General features: G+C 38.4%; 2 protein-coding genes and 1 pseudogene across 2 annotated transcripts; 1 reads left to right on the forward strand and 2 right to left on the reverse strand.

The window, feature by feature from the left end:
* Positions 1-3,832: 3,832 nt before the first annotated feature.
* On the reverse strand, positions 3,833-4,783 carry LOC118663100 (olfactory receptor 51I2-like). The gene has a single exon (XM_036322455.1). It carries the CDS (start codon positions 4,781-4,783, stop codon positions 3,833-3,835), a length of 951 nt encoding a protein of 316 aa, XP_036178348.1.
* A 3,129-nt stretch (positions 4,784-7,912) lies between these two features.
* Positions 7,913-8,557, forward strand: LOC118663104 (annotated as a pseudogene).
* A 3,261-nt stretch (positions 8,558-11,818) lies between these two features.
* LOC118663110 (olfactory receptor 51I1) lies at positions 11,819-12,757 on the reverse strand. Its single transcript, XM_036322481.1, has one exon. It carries the CDS (start codon positions 12,755-12,757, stop codon positions 11,819-11,821), a length of 939 nt encoding a protein of 312 aa, XP_036178374.1.
* Between the last annotated feature and the right edge of the window lie 2,896 nt (positions 12,758-15,653).

The raw sequence follows: 15,653 nt of genomic DNA on the forward strand, positions 1-15,653 counted from the left end.
GTTTATTTTCTTTTTGTGAACTTAGGTTCACACAAATGAAGTTAGGTTCTAGTCATTATAATGTCATAGTTTGTGTCTCTTTCTTATATACTAAATATATATCTACATATATATCTATATATATCTATATGTGTGTGTGTATGTGTTCAGAGAAATACTCATAGATAATTTCAAATTCATTACTCTATTTCACTATAATTTTTGTTAGTTTTCATATTTTAACTTCTAACCTAGTGTTATACAATAGATATATAATATAAGCACACATTAGTTATAATTTCCTAGTAGCAACATTAAAAAACAGAAGAGAAACAGGTTAAAATAACTTCAAGGTATATGTTTTTAACCCAATATAACTATAATGTCATCATTTCAATGTATAACCTATTAGAAATAACATATTCTACATTCATTTTTTTCATGTTAGGTCTTCAAAATTTGGTCAGATGTTATTAATGTATATATAAATTAAAACTAGCCACATTTCAAGGGCTCAATAGCCATATATTGCTAATGGTCACCATGTTAGACAGTGTAGGTTTAAACTTAACCTTAAAGGCTGCAACATCTAGATTTTTTCATTTGGAAATTATTCCTCAAAGTCATAGTCTTTGAGAGGGTCAGAATACAACCATAATTATTTGCTAGATAATGTTCTAACATAATATTTTTATAATCATGCAACTATTATTTTTTATTTTTCTAAGTCTTGAATCCTTGAACAACTATGAAATAAATCTATCAGAAACTATCTTCACTCTTAGTATTGCTGCTAGGCAACCATGTTCCCAGAACAAGTGACTGTGAATGTAATCTTATTAAAAATGAGATTTGATTGTATATTCATTTTATTCATGTATGTTCATGCTTTTGATTTGGGAGTTAGATGGTCTATCCATCTGTTCATGTTAGTTAAAACCTAGAAGGGAATATTAGACAAGGCCCAAGAAATTACTGGAACATTTATTGTTAAGTTTTTAGATTTATTCTACATGTTGCATTTAAGTATAAAATATTAGTATATATCTATCTTGTAGATGTAATAGGTGTTCAAAATATTACTTGAATAAGTGAAGAAAATAATTATTCATTCTTCGATGAAAGACATCCCTAGCTACGCACAAGTCTTCAGGTTCCACTCCAGAATAAATTATTTCCCTGATGTTTAACAATGAGATTTTATCAGAATTTTTCCAGAATAGTCACACTGGTTTTATAGAAGTTGCCACTAGTGGGTATCTAATCTAGTGGTCTTCAAATTAATTATGTGTCCCCTGGGGAAATGAAAACATACCTGGAAGTGCCTGAGCACAAAGTTTTAGGGGGATTAATCTTTAGATATTAAATGACCATAAAGTTTCTTTGCTTAAATTGCTTTTTCAAGACTGTATGTACCTTTTTTCAATGTATCTCTATTACATCATTTGTTTCTTCATTTACACAATCTTATTTACTCATTTTACCCCCCACTAAATTAAATTTCATTTATAAGAAAGGAATGAAAAAAGGCTAGGCATCTGAAATATTTCTATGATATACCATGATGGGTAAAACTTTCTGAGAAACCAAACAAAGGGACTCCTGAAAATATTGGCAAGAGTTTGATAAAGTGAATGATACCTATGACCGGTTAATGTTCTCTAGTGTAAGAAATGGTATCAATTTCATTGTTTTCAACAAAAATAAAGAGGAATCCAATGGAGTTACCATTTATTAGGTCATTAAAATAATATGTCCTAAGAGATCATTATATGGTTCTTTTCATTCCAAAAGTACTTAAAAATGGCACTGGACTTTGATAAAATGATTCCAATAACATCTTATTTATGTTATCAAATTTATTTATGTTAATACATTGATGTAAAAGAAAGAAAATAAATTGGTAAAAATTGTTGCTGACTGTTTCTCATTCATTTAGTAATTAATACTCATTTTTTAGATTAAAAAGCAGGCATTCCATTAAGAGATGGGTTTCCAATTAAATTTTACTTTTGGTATATCAAAAGTTATATTATGCTTATGTTGTATTTCTTATGTACTAATCAGTATTTGGAAAGTAACTCAATACAAAATATACTTTTTAAACAATGTGTTATAGACTACCAATTTTTAAGCATCAAATTGAAATATAAATACATATTTTTGCAAATAATTATGATACATTGTTGAAATAGTTTCAACATAAAAAATACACTATATGGTGAAAACTATACAGTGGAAGTAAAATAAAAATTTAATTTTAAGGAACAAAGGGACAAATGTAAAATATGTGAATGTTAAAGAATGTGTTTTTGTATTTTATAATTTATGCTGTCAGGTATCAAAGCGTAATGTATTTATATTCCATTGAATATTTAAATATGTGATATAACAATTTATTTTAAATTAACTATATTTACAATATATCCCTAAATGCATTCTCAACCACTATGTAACTTTATGATAAAAACCGTAGATGTCAGCCTGAAAATGCATGAGAAGATACATAGGGTTTTTCCCCCCAGTGATTATTTTTGAGAGTACATACAAATTTCACAACCACTGTTGTCAAAAAACAAACAAACAACAACAACAACAAAAACCCACCACTAACAACAACAAAAATACGCCACTATTTAAAGTCGACCCTGATGAGCTGGATGAGGGTGGGAAGAATATAATATGGTGAGAAAAAATGTGTACATTGTCATTAGAAGACCTGAAGTGAGAGAAGCTGAAAACCTGAATCTAGTTACTGACCAACCAACAAAATCCTATCAGTCCATTCTACATTGACCTGTGTTGTTTAGGAGGTGTGAAGAAGGTATTTCCTATTTGACCAAAGGTCTTCAAAAAACCATAGATAGCCATAAACAGAAACAAGCAATGTCAACTAGACCTATGCTGACAGAGCTAGGGGAGGAGTGGAGCAAAGGAACAGGTAAAAATATACCAGCCACATGGCATGATGGGATTAATGAAGTGTGGAGGGACAGGGGGAAGAGAAACAGGAATATCCAGACACAGAGAAATCAGAGCTATTTGGCCCTAAAAATAGGGCCGGAGATTCTACTAAAGCACAATTTGGTGCTTTTGCTGATATACCTAGGATCCGAAACCTGGGCCTTGTGAGGCCATCCATATTTTATCTTGTGCCTAAATTGAGGCCACCTGTTCTTCATTCTCAGAGTCTCCTGATACATAAATTCTGGGGATGGAGACCATTGTATGGTGAATCATAGGGATAGTCTAGTTCCTGTCATAAAAAGGAAAGCAGTTGCCTCATAGGTAGTTTTCTAATGTAATTTATTATTTAAACAAGGACAATTTGAGAGGAAAAGGGATTGCTATTAATAATGATGCTGAGGAAAATAAGTGTAAACCATGACTATCTGGAGCAAACCAAAAAATATGCTCACCTTAATCAAAGGCATGTTCTTAGAATGATCTTCTTTTATTGGGAGAGATGTTCCCTGCCTAATCCACCAAAACAGAGCTTTGTATTATTTCATTTCAAACATCATTAAATGTCAACCTTTACTGTTAACTATTTTCTAGGCTTTTTGCCAGGACTTTTAAGAGGAAAAAGAATTGTATGATCTCTGTTCTCAAGCTTATTATATCTGTTAGAGATGACATACATTTGTGCACTTACAGAGACACATGTGCATTGATAAGATGTGAGATGGGAAGAGTTAGGGATATCTCATGTGATTCAGATTCAACCTGTGTCAACACTTTGAATACCTTGTTTCTATTCTTCCTCAAAATGCCTGGTGTAGAGCGTTGTCTATAGTAGAACCATCATCAGAGTTTATGAACTGGTTCAAAGTCCCTGCCTCCTTGGAGTGATTCAGAGCAATTCTCTCTTGCAGGAAAACAGGGTGGCAATTCCCTGTCGGATTGACTTGGTCTTGACACTATAGATGATGGGGTTGAGCACAGGAGGCACAAAGAGGTAGATGCTAGACATGAGTGTGTGGACCAGGGGTGAGGCATGTTTAGCCGCGCGATGCATCACAGACACACCAATCATCGGCACATAGTACACAAGCACTGCACAGATGTGTGACACACATGTGTTGAGAGCCTTCCGACGTCCCTCCCCAGAAGCAATGCCCAGCACTGTATAAAGAATCAGTATGTAAGAGACCACAATGAGCAGTGAGTCTAGCCCAAAAGTGGCCAGGACAATGGCCAAGCCCAGGATGCTATTGAACTTCGTATCAGCACATGGCAGCTGGATCAGGTCTGAGTGGAGGCAGTAGGAGTGGGAGAGGATGTTAGTGTGGCAATAGGGCAGTTGCTTCAAAAGGATTGGAAGGGGAGCCATGAGTATCACACTCTTCAGTGTAATGCCCAGACCCATGCAGATGATGCGGGGCTGGGTCAGTATGGCTGTATAACGCAGTGGGTTGTAGATGGCTACAAAGCGGTCATAACTCATGGCCAAGAGGACCCCTGACTCCATGCAGGAGAAAGTGTGAATGAAGAACATCTGAGACAGGCAGCCATCAAAGTCAACCTGGCGGGCGTCAAACCAAAGAATTCCCATGACAGTGGGCAGTGTAGACACAGAAACACCCACCTCAGTCACAGCCAACATGGAGAGAAACAGGTACATGGGCTCATGTAGGGCAGAATCTACCTGCACTGCTGCCATGATTAGGCTGTTGCCCACAATGGCCACAATATACATGATGAAGAAGGGGATGGAAAGCCAGCCATGGTGGGGCTCCAATCCTGGGATTCCAGTCAGAAAGACGGACAGGAGATCAATACTTTCATTGTTCTTGGCTCCCATATCACCAATAGCAGAGATCAGTCTTCAGCTGTCATTTGAAAAACAGAACAAAGTTAGTTCCCACCTATAGGGTCATCTGCCTCAGCAGTCCACCTCTAAGTGTGAAGGAGGGAGGTGCAAAGAGGTGGGGGAAAGCTGAAGTCATTTACATTATTCTAAGTAAAAATATAACAGACATTTTCTTCCCACCTCCTCTTTCCCCTAACAGCAAGAATCCTAGAAAATGTTTTAGACTGAAAAATCTTAAGTTTCTTATGGAAACTTAAAAATTAAGAGCAGAAACACAGGAATAAATCAGAACTGGATCAAAATCCACACTCAGCCAGTTACTAAATATGTAATGTGGACATTGCATTTATACTCTAACCCAAGCTTGTGGTTTTTTTTTTTAACTTGTAAAGTGGAGATAATAATAACACTATTCTCTTGTTTTGATATAAGATGAAAGTGAGAAAATTAACATCATATGTTCAGTGTTTTAGAGCTCCACAATGGACTTTGGCAAACCTTAGTTTGAAGCCCAGTTTACAGTTTATTCTCAGTGTGACCTTGAGCAGCTAACTTAACCTTCCCATGGCTCAGTGTGTCCATTTGTAAACTAAGGGAAACATTAAGACAAAAAGAGTAATAGTAAGTAATGTACTAAAAAACTAAGCATCAATTTCTACAGAGCCTAGGTTATAGTTTAGATCCACAAATTCTTCCTGTACTTATGTTTCTGTTTCACTATGGGGAAGAGAGTAAAACCAAGGCAGATCTAGGGGGAGTCATAAAAAAGAATTGAGTTGTAGCTCTGCCAATGTGAGTCTGAGAAAACAGGAACCTCTGGAGAAATGGCAGTCTCTGTGTGTCCGACTTCACTCTGGGTTCACTCTGGAGTTGGCGGGTGCGGGTGGGCACATGTTTTGAATGAAAGTGAGACATTGGTTTTAGAAAGTTGAAAAATAGAAAAATATGAATAAGGATGATAAAGGATATGGACATTTCTTGAAAATTATACTAATACACAAGTGAGCTCTGTGTTTAAAAACAGAATTCAGAGAGGCTGTTAAATAAAGAGGCAGTGGCTTTAAAATAGCAGATTTGATCTAGAGTCCATGAAGAGAGCAAAGACACAGAGATAAAGGTCTCAATTAGTGGCCAAGAGATCAGAATAAAATAGTTAAACCCCAACCAGAAGGTGAAAATAATATATAATATAATACAATACAGTAAAATGTGGTATCATGTAATATCATGTAGTGAAATATAATAAATTAAATTTATAAACTAAATTTTAAAAATATGAAATAGAAAGGTAAAGTCATAATTAGTATAAAATTCGAATTATGTCCAATCATCAAATTGTTCTTTAGCCCAACTTACTTGAACATAGGATTCACTGATTTGTTATCAATTCTTTATCCTGCAGTTAAACAATGTTGATCTGAAATGGTCCATATAGCTAAAGAATTTAATGGAACTGCTCTCCGAGAATGGAGAAACAGGAGAATATACAGTTAAGGGAATACAAAGAGCTATGACTATACAACACATGTACAACATAATAGTGAGATGGTCCCAGAACCTGCATTCTCTTAGTATTCACTTTCCAGCCCTTTCTTTATGCACCTTTCTTCAATTTCCCTACAGAAATTCCAAGATTAACAACTTCCTGAAAAGTGAAATATACTTGCTTGTGCCTTTTGTTTATTAGTGTCCCTTGCTTCTGCCATGTAGATCAGTAGTTCTCAATCTTGGCAACACATAGTAATCACCTATCAAGTTAAAATCTCACTGCCCAGGTTACACTCCACACCGATTAAATTAGAATCTTTGGATTTGGTATCTAATTATCAATATGTTTTAAAGTTCCCAATGTGAACCCAAAGTTGAGAACCAGTCATTTGGCTCATTTGGTGACATTTCAGTCACTCTCCAGTGACAGTATCTATCTATCTATCTATCTATCTATCTATCTATCTATCTATCTATCTATCTATATCTATATCTATATCTAGATATATAGATATATAGATATATAGATATATAGATATATAGATATATAGATATATAAAAGCCCAGCAACCGGTATGGCAGAATGACCAGAACGACCAGAACGACCAGTGGCTCTGATGTGCACTGCGGCAGCCAACCGGCCTGATCTGGGCCCTGATTACCCCTCCCCGAGCTGGCCCGGCCTCCGATTGGACCCTAACACCTTTGTTGTGAGCCAAATTAATAAATGCCCACTGATTTGATTAGTGAGTCAACATTCAGGCTGAGTCACCTACTGACTCAGTAAACCTGGTAGGAGGAAGGGGCAGGGGAAGGAGGCAGTAACAGACACAGCAGCTCAAAGACAGAAGCCCTAAACGTCTAAGTGAGGTTACCATGCCCAAATCAAAAGCGCATGAATGAAGTTAAGGAGTGACAGGAAAACCCAGGTTCAGTTTCAGAAAGTAAAGGTCAAATTAATAGAATCATACCAACCGCAGAGGGAGCTGCCCTCCCCACAGCCACGCCTGCTCCCGATTGGCCTCCAATACCCCAGTAGGGGGTGGGGCAGACCAGCCAACCTCCCAAGGTCCCTCCCCACTACTGGCCCAGCCTGATGGGCTCCCATTGGGGTGGCCATACCCCACCCATGCACAAATTCGTGCACTGGGCCTGTAGTTTTAGATAAAAAAGTAACTTGCAAGTACTCCCTAAGTCTTTTTTTCTTGTTTTGCAGATAGCCTACCTACCCTACTCCTGACCTGCAGTTTAAACATTCTTCTGTGTTTCATTAATTGCTAGATTCTTAGCATCTATGACTTCATACTATTTTATACAGATGTTTTCTATTATGTTAGAGTTTTATTTATATCTCTTTTCTCATTGCCATAGTTTGGGCTTGTTTAGGGATAGACTTGTCCTTAGTTCATTCTTGTCTCCCCAATATTTCATGATTCTAACACAAAGACATGCTCAAGAGATCAGGAATTAATAAAAGTATGAACATACTGCTCATAGCCATAAACATGCAGTTCTGGATTCCATACTCCAGATCAGAGTTAAACCAACTGAGAAACATTCAAAGGCAAAGGGTATCAAGTCACTTAAAGAGAGACGTTAAGGCTCTTTCTTCCCCCACGTTCCCTGTACAAAATGCCCAGTGATGCCTTAGAAACTGTGTCTGGTATAGAGCAGGAACTGCCACCGCCTCAGGCTGGGACAGGGTCAAGAACAGAATCTGACAATCATGCACCAGTACCAGAGCTCGAGGAACAAGATTCCACACAGGCAACCACACAACAAGCCCAGCTGCCAGCAACAGCCGAAATCAATGAAGAACCAGTCAGTAAAGCAATATGGAGCTGAGTAAAAAGAAGGTTCAAAAGGCTGTGTCCAAACTAGATCTTCTACAGGTTACAGAGGTTACTAGCTCACTATCCAGACATCTAAGAACGTCCACTTTGTCCTCACAAAACCAGAGGTCTACAAGAGCCCAGCTGCAGTTACCTACATAGTGTTGGGGGAAGCCAAGTTCGAGAATTTATTTCAGCAAGCACAGGTAGCAGCTGATGATACAGTCAAAGTTCAAGGTGAATCTGCCTCCAACATTCCAGAAAACACACAGACTCCAACTATACAGAGGAGAGTAGAGAAGAGGCTGATGAAACAGGTTGGAAGTTAAAGGCATAGAACTGGTCATGTCACAGGCAAATGTGTTGAGAGCAGAGGCAGTCTGTACCCTGAAGAACAACAGTAACAATGTTTGTTGTAAATACCATTATGGGATTAACAGTGTAACCATCTAAAAAATGAGAACCTTTTTTTCTTTTTTGGGGTGTTTCTAAAGAGTAATGGCAGCTTGGTTTGAAATTTATACTGTTTCTATTATGGCTTCTTGTGTGATGAGATAAAAAAGAGCGCTCAAGGAACCAATGATACCTTGCTTTGAGAAAAGGATACCATAGAAGAGATGGAGATGGGGTAGGTGCAAAACGTAGTGGGTGATAGATAGAAATCACAGGGTGATAGTCTGGGGCTCAGGTAGGGAAGATTTTTCTGAGTTAAACCTGCACAGGAGATAATATGTTCTGGTCAGTGGAGATTTTCAAACAAAGACTAAAAACTCCTGGACAGCAATGTTTAATTGAGATTAAAGGCCCTTTCAACTCTGCTTCTGCCCTCAGGCCTGATGTTCCAGACTGTCAAGGTCTCTCTTATTCTGTGACACTGAGAATATCATGGCTAGGAATCTGTGTGGCCAAAACAGAGGCAAGTGCCTTCCACCTTTAAAACAGTCCCTGGAAGCCCTGTCTGAAAGTGTTTTGGAGGTTACAAGGGCATTTTCATGAATAGTATTCTTTTCATAGAAAACCTGCATGAAAATAAAATTTGGGGATTTTTCTATCTCCATCATGGGTTAAATAAATCATAGCTAAGATACAAACACTCACATATACATCAATAGAAATTCACTCAAATGTACTGAGACATGAATGAGAATGAAAAAACCACATAGAGGCACAAGCAGAATTGTAGACAGTAGCACACTTTTGTGCATATACTTAGAAGACACAATTGGTTTAAATTCACCTGAGAAAGCTTTGAGAAGTGTCAGTTGGATTGGAAGAGCTCACAGGGGCTCCAGAATGGGCCTCTGGCAGGCACTAGCCAAAAGAAGAGGCAAACTTTATATTTTTGAATGACAGCTCCCAGAGGTCAGTGCCTCCAGGGTCCTGTTTTGCCTGAATGTGATGCTGTGCTGGTGATGGGAAAAGGAAGATTAAATCTCACCTTGGGAGCAGGAAGGAAAGAAAAAAAGCATGTCCCCTGGAGATAATTCTCTCTCTACACAGAGAAAATCAAATTCCAACTCCTTCCTTATGATGAAGAATAGGATGGAGACAAATTCCTCCAAACTCCATAGCAACATCCCCTTCTAATTGGAATTATCCAGTCTCAAAACTGGAACTCTGAGCACAGAACCCAGAGTTTATTTTTCTGAATTCTGGGCTTAAAATCTATATTCTATGAAGAACCTAAAGCTTATAGCCTGGTGGGAAAATTGCAAGACTCAGAGACCAGAGAGTAAAGTTTAAAGCCCAGATCCAGGACTAGGATTTAATCAAGAGAGGACATAACGGTGGCTGCCTTTACTCAATATCATTACTGTTCCCTATTTGATTCCCACTCAACCTTCCACCAAATTGCACAAGATTTAAGTGTCCTCCAGAAGAAATATCCCAGGGCAGTGAAAGACCATGGGGATCAAAGTCACATAGAGGTAGATTTGAGTTCTAGCTTTGCCATCTACCAACTTTATGATTACAGATTAGCATTTTTTCAAACTGGAATCTGATCTGTAGAGAGGATTGTATTTATATACAGAGGACAGAGATTCAAATGGGGGGTAAAAAGCAATATTTTTAATGTAATTGTACCATACATAAGTTTTTCTAGAGGCCCCAATTTCAGATCCCCCAAATAATTACTTTCCCGAGTACCTCGTCTTCGCATTTCATTTTACCGCTTCCTTATTTTCAGCTTTAAATATAGTAAGGGTGTATTGAGAGAAGGAATGGCAGTAGAATGAGAGTTCTTTTGCTTTTATATTAGGTTGTGGAATGTATCCAGGGAAGCAAACAGAAGATGGGCATGAGTAATATTTTTCCTTCCCTTTATGGAACTTTGAAATATCTCAAAGAGGCAGTTTGAGAACTCTATTTTTCATTATTTATAGAGTGGCTGTGGAGTAGCTAGATGACTCATCAAATTTTCTGGGTTAGCTATTTCTGTGCTATATCTGCACCAACTGGTGGAGATAATAGGCTATGAGTTTGCGTTTTCCTTCACCACCAACAGCAAATACCTAGAAGTCAGTTTCTCCAAGCTTTACAAACCATTCACAATCTGACTTAGAAACTCTCTCAAGATCTCATTTCCCAAGCTTTGCCATGGAAATCTCTCTGTATAAACAAAGCTGCTTGAAATTGTCCTAAATATTCTAGCCTGATATTGTAGGTTAAAGGTTCTCAACCTTTAATGAAAATCTAAGTTACTAGGAGAAGTTCTTAAGCAAATTGCTGGACTTCGCTCCCTAGAATTTATAGTTCAGGATATATGAGGAAGGGCCTGAGAATGTGATACATAACAATTTCCCAAGTGATGCTGATATTGCTAGTCTGGGAATCACACTTCGAGAACCACTTTTTCAAACTCTTGTTACTCATGAGTCTTGTTATTATTGTTATGCATCAGATCAGCATTACCTGAGTCATGTTAGAAAAGAGAATCACTGTGCCTCTCAAGTTTTAATCATCCAGGAGTCTTATTCAATGCCACTTGAAATCAGTAGATCTTGTATGAGGTCTAATATTCTGCTTCTCTAACAGGCTGCCAGATACATGAAGGCTATTGTTTATCGGGTCACACTTGGACTAGCAAGGTTCTATAATTTCTTCCCTAAGTATTTTTTCCTGTATTTATGTCAAACATTATTACCTTCCCTTCCTCCTTCTACTCTGTACAAAGTACTCTAACCACTCTCATCTTTTACAAGCCCCTTCACAGAAACAGAACAAAATTTATCCTGCTCTCTACAAACCAAATGGGCTCTCTCTGTCACATGAAGGACCGAGCTTACATAATTTTTGTTTGTCTCCAGTGTTTATCATTTCCCTCATTCTGGGTGAAAACAGAGTTATTTGTGTTCAAGCTTATTTGGACTGTACAACTTTCATTATTTCCACACATCAAACATTTTTTCAGGGCATCTTTACTCTTACTTTATGTTTTTCCCTTAATATGTCTACCTCTTACTTAGCAATATGTCCTACTCACCATTCTAAATTCTTTAACAGCTAGCACAGGGTTTTTCACATAGTAAATATTCAATACACATGTATGTCATTTTATTGAGTCAAATGTTCCTTTATTGGTTCTATATTCACAACTGTCAAGATTCTGGTTCTTCTCCTTGCTTTAAGCATTTCTTAAGTTGGCAAACAAGTCCCAGTTCTTTCTGCAAAGGAGTTCTCTCAGGGTCCGCAGCCTTCCTCCGCTCTAGGATTTATAACAGGCTTTGAGGATCCCTCTGCGTATCTCCTTTGTCTTCACACTGTAGATGATGGGGTTGAGCATGGGGGGTACAAATAGGTAGACATTGGACATCATGACATGAACAACTGGTGGGGCACTTTTCCAGAAGCGGTGGATCATGGAGACAGCAATTATGGGCACATAGAAAGCCAGCACTGCACAGGTGTGTGATATGCAGGTGTTGAGTGCCTTGAGCCGCTGCTCCCGGGATGCAATGGCCAGCACAGCTCTCAGAATCAATGCATAGGACAGCAGGATGAAAGTTGAGTCTATGCCATAGGTGAAAATGACCACAAAGAGCCCATAGATGTTGTTAACATGGACATCTCCACATGCCACTTTCATGAGATCTGGATGGAGGCAGTATGAATGATGTAAAACATTGCCCTTGCAGAAGGGAAGTCGTTTCACCAGGAAGGGGAAAGGCAAGAGAGTAATGAAGCTCTTGGCAAGGATGCCCAGGCCCATAGCCAAGATGCAGCTGTTGGTGAGTACAGTGGCATAATGTAGTGGGTCACAAATAGCCACAAAACGATCAAAGCTCATTGCCAGGAGTATGCCCGATTCCATAAAAGAGAAAGTGTGGATGAAGAACATCTGAACCAAGCAGGCATCAAAACCAACATGGTGGTAATTGAAGCAGAAGGTAGCAAGCACAGTTGGGAGTGTAGAGAAAGACACCCCCAGATCATTGAGAGAGAGCATAGAGAGGAAGTAGTACATAGGCTGGTGCAGAGAAGGCTCCCGAACCACCAGAGCAAGGATGCTGAGGTTGCCTGCAATGGAGATCAGGTACAGGATGCAGAAAACCAGGGCAACCCATGCTTGGCCTGTCTGCATCCCAGGAATACCTGTCAGCTGGAGTGTATCTGGCTGGAATGGGGTGCCATTGAGACCCAACATGGCAGGCAGTTGTGAGAATATAGATAGGAATGAGCCCAAGAGGGTGTTTTGAGGAGTTCTTCACTTTCTTTCAGACATCCTGTCTCCAACACAAAAGGTCAGAGATTAAAAGTGTTTGTCGCTGTTCCTGCTTCCCCTATTAGCTACGAGCTCTTTAAGGATAGAAACTGGGTTCTACTCATTTCTATATCACCAGTGCCCAGTACCCTGTCTAGGCCATAATAGAAACTCTGTGAAGGTGTGATGATCAAATGAGTGCCCATATCATGGTAAGGCAACAAGGTAGGAGATATGATGAAAAAGGTCCTAATTTTCACCTTTACTTCCCCATCTTACCTCAGAAGCCACATTTGGGAGTTTGGGGTGGGGGGGAGGGGTGATTAGAGGTTAACATAGACAGGGAAAGAGAAACATTACTCACACTTTTGGAAGTCCTTTGGTGGATACTGTAGATGAAGCTTCTACAGTTGTACAATTGCAGTTTTAATAACCTTTACTCAGATTTCACCTCAGCCTCCCAATCCTTCTCCATCAGCCTACCCCTGAATAGGTTGACACCAAAAACTGCTCCCCATTCGAGAATCTTAAATTCCATTTTTTTAAACATTCTGACCACATCCTTCTATCTTCCCGCCCTCTTACCTTCTTGTTGCCATGCACTTGCTCTCAGGGTCTTAATAATTCTTCCTTTTTTTCCTGGTCTGTTTGTCTTTTAGCACTTTCTTCCTCATTTTTTCCTGACCTACTCTCCCGCTAGAGCTGGTATCTTCATCTCCTCTTTGCTTCTCTTTCACATTCACACAGCAAACCCCAACTTTCATAAATTCTATAATCAAACTGGATGTGCAGCTGGATAAAACCAACAAAGCAAGCGTTTTGTTGGGGGGGAAAAACTCTGATTATTTACCACTGCCTAAATTTTAAACTTATTTACATCTTTATCCATTCTTTTCCCCTGGTTCCTGAGAAAGAGATACCCCTCCTTCTCCAAGGTTAGCACTCCACCTTCAGGATTCCATTTCCTGCATTCTTCTTCAAAGACCTTTTCCATTAGTCCATTGTATGCATCGGCCTCTCCCTTTAGGTCCCTTTCCCTTAAGGCAAAAAGCATGTGCAAGACCATCCCATCATAAAAACAAAAGCTTCCCTTTCTGGCTGCCATTCTATTACCCTTACTCAATTCTTAGCCAAGCTTCTTGAAACACTGTCTCTCCAGACCCGAAGGAAGGGAAGCTTGTTTATGTTTCCATTTCTCCAATTTTATTTTGAAATCCTCACTGCTCAGTGTGTTATAGTGAGGCTTCCACATTGCATCTTCCCAACCGAAACCAATTTCTCTATGGTCACCACTGATCACCTTGTTACTAAATCTAATAATAAACATTCTCAATACTCATCCATTTGGCCTTTCTACCCGGCTTAACTCTGTTGATAACTCACCTTTTTAGAACTGCCTTCTTACTTTGGAGGCACCATTTCTTCCCATTTTTCTCCTACATTGACATCTCCTTCTCTACCTTCTTTACCGAATCCTATTTCTCTGTTGTTGTCCTTCAACAGCATCAGATTAACTCCAGGAAAAGTAAGTAATATTTAGAACTGTGCAAACAGAGAAACCATATCATAAAGAACTTTTTCTCAGCCTTTGTCCAAATTATCTCTGTAACTGTATTTCCATGGTACTAGGTACCTCATAGCTAAAGCTCTATTCTGGAAGTTAGCATAATGGTTCTCTTATTCCTTTAACTTTTCCTGGAATTTTCATTCTCTCTTAGTAAGTACAGTGAAAGTAGATGGCTACAAAAGCTTGGATAATGCCCAGATATCATTCATAATCCTGAAAGTATGAGCCATGGAAAGGAATTTGTCTATTTGTTTTTTCTCCTTTCCAAATGAAAATTTAAATGAACTCATTAATCAGTAGGATTTATTTTCTGTACTCCACCTCTAAACCTCTCTCTTCCTCCCAAGCCAGGTTTAAAGGCAATGTTCCAAGAATCTTCTTATATCCAGCCTATCCAGATCTACTTCTTTTTATAATCTTCACTCTAAGATTATCTTTAGGTTCTGAAGAAATGTAAGGCACTCAGAGCATAAGCAGATACTAAGGACTCTCCTACAAGATAAATTTACCCCCACTAGCCTTAATCCATGATGTGCAAATTTAAGTATTCCCGAAGGTCATACTTCATCCATGCTCCAGATTTCCCTCAGTATGGAAAGCAACTTTGAAAACTTCTTCCCCCAAAGAGAACATCCTTCACCATTTTTTATTTGCTTTGACTGTGGGGGTGTCAGTTAAGGCTTCCTAAATGTAACTAATTCTAGGATGAAACATTAAGATGATGGAGACAAACACAAACAATGCCCTTCTTTTATACAGCATGTACATGAGCATGCACACACACAAATGGTCACACAAAGGTACTAGCAAATATACACACTCAGGTTTTTACAGGTATTATCTCACATCAAATAGAGAGAAATTATTGTGCTCTTCCTTGGTCACACATAATACTAGCACAACCACAGAACTTAAGAAGAGTAGTACTTACTCATCAGTGTTATACACTGTGTTTCAGTTATCTTTGTTTATAGCAATCTGAACTCATACTTATAAACATACACACAAACATACACACACACTGCCAAAAATGCACAGTATTAACAGACCCACAGTAATACTCCACCAATTATATTCCCATGATCTACTCACTACTGAAAATGCAGTTCAGATTGAAGATCACATTGTTGAATGACTTCAGTTCATTTGGTTCTGTGATTTTTTTCTCTAGCTGCACACCCAAGACTTAGATAAGTGAGGGTATTTTTTAGGAGGAAATCTAAAATACCCTCAAAACAAAATCTAGATCTAATGAATCAGCCCTTTCATAAG

The sequence above is a fragment of the Myotis myotis genome, unplaced genomic scaffold, assembly GCF_014108235.1.
Source record: "Myotis myotis isolate mMyoMyo1 unplaced genomic scaffold, mMyoMyo1.p scaffold_m19_p_10, whole genome shotgun sequence".
Classification (NCBI taxonomy): Eukaryota; Metazoa; Chordata; class Mammalia; order Chiroptera; family Vespertilionidae; genus Myotis; species Myotis myotis.